Raw genomic sequence first — 4,319 nt, 5'->3', positions numbered from 1 at the left:
ATCCATCCATCCATCCATCCATCCATCCATCCATCCATCCATCCATCCATCCATCCATCCATCCATCCATCCATCCATCCATCCATCCATCCATCGTCTTACACATGTATCCTGGTGGGTTCTTCAGGGGTCATCAATGGATGAGAGGCGGTGTGCACCATGGACAGGCAATCTCCACATGTCTGAGTGAAAAATTAACTCATACTATATAGTATAAAATGTGAAAAAAATAAATAGAGTGTTTTATTACACATTCACCCTCTATTCACCTTTAGAAGTTGAAATCTACACCAAGATTTAGAGTAGCTCCTTGTTTAGATTTTTATTTTGTAAAGCAAATTTCAGTTTGAAAATAAAATAGTTCATATATTTTGAAGATTTTGCAGAAGATTTGTGTACTGCCTACATAAAAACCCAACTCCTTTTCTTGCAGTATCAAACCTATAAAATCAAGAAAGAAGAAAAGGGGAACTTTTATCCCTTTGTGTTCAATGACATCATGGGTCTGGAGGTTGGAGCTGGAAGAGGAGTCAGAACAGACRACATCATACTGGCTATGAAGGGTCATGTGAAGGATGATTATAATGTACAAATATATACTTTTAAAATAATTTTTAACAATCACCTAAAAAGTCATGTTCTATTTGGCTCAGATTCTAAAACACTATCGCTATCTCACTATATTCTATACAGTTTGTATGGATAATATAGGGAAACTATATTATTTACACAAATTTMTCATAATTGCATCATTTATTTCCACAGTTCAATCCTTCATCTCCCCTTTCTGATGGTGATCATGGCTACATTTCTTCCCCGACCATCAGTGACAAAGTTCATGTTCTGGTCTGCATTTATTCTGCTAATGCATCAGAAATGAGGTCATCAGTTTTGCAGAAAATGAGGGAAATCAGAGAAGCAGCCAGTGATCTGAGTAAGAAACAAATTGTACAATCACATTCTTATTCAGGGAAATGTATGCAGCTRTGTATACAAGTTGGTTGTATAATATAGGAGGACAAAACYGTGTACAAAAATTAAGGTAAAATTTTTCTGATTTGTCTCTTTTTTTCTTTTTGTAATGTCTTATTTCTAGATTTTCAAAAATGACTCTTATCACATCTTAGAAGCATTGCTGGGTTTCTTCCAGTGTATTATAGGCCTGGCGGGTACAGGCTTTACTTGTACCTCCACCAGGCTTAGCATTGCTTACTTTATTAAGTATTTTTAAAATGTTTGCATTTTCTTAATATTTTATAGTTGATGATCAAGTATTAATCTAAAAATCTTTCAATAACACATAATTATCAAGTGATATTTTCAAATTTTCTGTCAACTTTAAACATCTTTTAACTCAAAAACACAGCAGGCTGCTGGATTAACGACTGCCCTAGCGCCCAACCGCCAGGCTTAGCAAGTTTTCTGGGGGAAACCTTGCATTGCTAATAATGCAATATATTAATTGCTAATAATCTATAAAGTTGCTCAATATCCACAGGAATCCCTCAGCTGGCGATTCTCACACACATTGATGCAGTCTGTGGTGAAATAGAAACAAATATCAAAAACGTCTACAGGAGCAAATATTTGAAGAGAAAGGTGAGCTGCAGAAGCATAAGAATCTCTCTCACTGTATCAGACTCTTAATAAACTTATTTTTTTCAACAGATGACTGACTTCAGCTCCAGGCTGGGGATCCCAATGAACTGCATCCTCCCAGTGAAGAACTACAGTCATGAAATTCAACTGAATCCAGACGTCGACGCTCTGATCCTGAGTGCGTTGAGGCTTATGATTGATTTTGGAGACGACTACGCCGACACACTGTGAAGTCACGGCACAAAATGTTATCCAGTCAATAGTGTCTGTTTAAAGTAAACTTTTATTTTTCTTTAAGTTGGTTTAATTTAAAACTCCAACCAGGTGTAAACACCAGAGAAATGGCAAAAGACAACAAAAATACACTGTAAAACATAATTAATTTCTCCTTATTTAAAAAGTATATACAAACTCATTGCCTCAAAGTTGTTTAGTTTTCATTAAATTCACTGAGTAACACTGACATTTCAATTTTAGTGAGTTTAACTTAAGTTCACATAATAAATCAGAGTTTGTTGGCATCCAAAGCTTTGTTGTTGTTGTTGTTGTTGTTTTTGCATAGATAAATATATGAAACATAAATTTCCTCTTGAAAACAAATTTACTAACTCAAAACTATGTATATGAAAAGAACTTTACTTTATTGAAATAGTTCTTGGCTCATGTGTTTTGTTTGTTTGTTTATTTGCATCATAAAATACAGTCACAGAACAGTCAATGATCGAAACGTAATATTTTGTCAAGTGTTGTCGTTACACATGAAAATGTTTTTCATTTACATCAGTATTTTAAAGTCTGTATTTCATTGTTTTATATGTATGATTTTGTATATGCAGTCAGCATCATGTTGTATTATTTTAAATGACTACTATTCGACTTTTTAATATATCTTAAATATCCTGCTTAAAAGCCCATCTAGGTACAGGTATTGTAAATTAGCTTACTCTATAAGCACTATGACAGTGGTCACAGTGTTTATTGGGTTTTCAAAATKTTATTTTATTTTTTAGTTTTAACTCCCTATTTAGTTTTTTCCCTATTTTTTAATTTGTCACCTTGTTTTGCTTTYATKTGTCTTGCAATGTGTTTACACTGTTACAACWATATTGTTTTGTTTCAGTTGGTCTATATTAATGAGTCTGGAGAAACGACGACGACGAAGTCAATAAAGGTGTAAAAGAAAGAGTAAGATGAACAGGCAGAGGAGGATGTGAGGAAAATAAAACAGGTGTCACACTGACTGACCATATCATAAACCATAAAGTCATGCAGAGGGAGGCTGAGATGACAGTTTTATTTTTAACAATATTCATCAGGTTTTCCTATCGGTTTGAGTCATTAAACAACATTTGTAAAAATGAAGACACTYTCGTAAATGTTGTCCGCCTCAGTAGAGATCCAGAGGGTGAAGCATGTAATGTTCACTTTGTTATTGCTTTATGGACTCTATACATTTCAGATGATACTCAACCTAACGATAGGACAAGTAACCATGCACACACGCACCCACACGCACACACACGCGCACACACGCACGCACACACACCCCTAGGGAGAATTTAKAGAGACCAATTAACCTGACAGTCATGTTTTTGGACTGTGGGAGGAGGCCGGAGTACCCGGAGAGAACATGCAAACTCCATGCAGAAAGAACCCGGGTCTTCTTTCTGAATGGCTACAATGCTACCAACTGCGCCACTGTGCAGCCTCTTGAAATAGATCTTCATTGTTAAAGTAATCTTAAATGCCTGGTTTTTATTAGYTGTAAGCTGAAATATCACAAAAAATTTAAATAAAGCCTTGAAAACATATGTGTGTGATTGATCAATGTAATGTACAGAGGTTTCCTCAGTGTATTACAAGCCTGCCAGGCTGCCTGCCTGGCAGGTTTAAGTTTTTTTAAGTTTTAAAAAAACATAAACTTTTTTAAAAGTTTTTTTAAAATCTTGGAATTTTTAAAACTTTATAGTTGGTGTTCAGGTGTTAATCTCAAAAGCTTTCAATAACACTTAATTATCAAATGATATTTTCAAATTTCCTGTCAACTTTAAACATTTTTAACTCAAGAAATCCTGTCAGACTAAAAAAATGTTTACCGTATTTTCCAGACTATAAGGCRCACCTAAAAGCCTTAAATTTTCTCAAAAATCAGCAGTGCGCCTTATATTCCAGTGCGCCTTATGTGTGCACTGACTTACAAAATCTCCCTCCCTGACACAGAGATGTAAAGTGTACAGTACGTACGCTGTCAGTGATAAACCAATCAGAGGGCATTACGTAATACGCAAAGTACGTACGCCAGCAGCAATAAACCAATCAGAGAATTGTTGTCCGAGTTCTGCAGCATATGCCTCCGGTGAAAACCAGATTGGTTTTTCCACGCATCACCGTCCCTGTTCATCTGCGACTCCATGTGCGCCCATCTCACTGCTACTGTGAAAAAGGAAGTGAARCAAACTAATTCGGAGTTTGCCGTCATTCCGGGAGGATTAACAAAAGATCTCCAACCGCTGGACATTGGTGTAAACAGGGCGTTCAAAAAGAAGTTGCRAGTGGCGTGGAAGCGATGGATGACAGACTGTGAACACAGGTTTACTAAGACGGAGAGGCAGCACCGGGCGAGTTACGCCACCATGTGTGAATGGATTGTGGATGCCTGGGCTAATGTATCTGCCTTAAATGTTGTCTGAGCTTTTGCGAAAGCCGGCATCATTGCTGAA

At 36.4% G+C, this 4,319-nt stretch overlaps 1 protein-coding gene across 1 annotated transcript in view; it reads left to right on the top strand.

Moving 5' to 3' along the window:
* LOC103460205 (interferon-induced protein 44-like) overlaps nt 1–2,135 on the top strand; it is a 14,460-nt gene extending 12,325 nt beyond the window's left edge. The window contains exons 6-8 of the mRNA XM_017303193.1: nt 766–934; nt 1,499–1,599; nt 1,669–2,135. Of these exons, the coding sequence (XP_017158682.1) occupies nt 766–934; nt 1,499–1,599; nt 1,669–1,830 (432 nt within the window). The 3' untranslated portion in view covers nt 1,831–2,135. The remainder of the gene's footprint in view (nt 1–765; nt 935–1,498; nt 1,600–1,668) is intronic.
* Nucleotides 2,136–4,319: the final 2,184 nt, after the last annotated feature.

This window comes from Poecilia reticulata, unplaced genomic scaffold, assembly GCF_000633615.1.
Source record: "Poecilia reticulata strain Guanapo unplaced genomic scaffold, Guppy_female_1.0+MT scaffold_207, whole genome shotgun sequence".
In the NCBI taxonomy this organism is placed as follows: Eukaryota; Metazoa; Chordata; class Actinopteri; order Cyprinodontiformes; family Poeciliidae; genus Poecilia; species Poecilia reticulata.
This window is presented reverse-complemented; position numbering and strand designations above follow the sequence as displayed.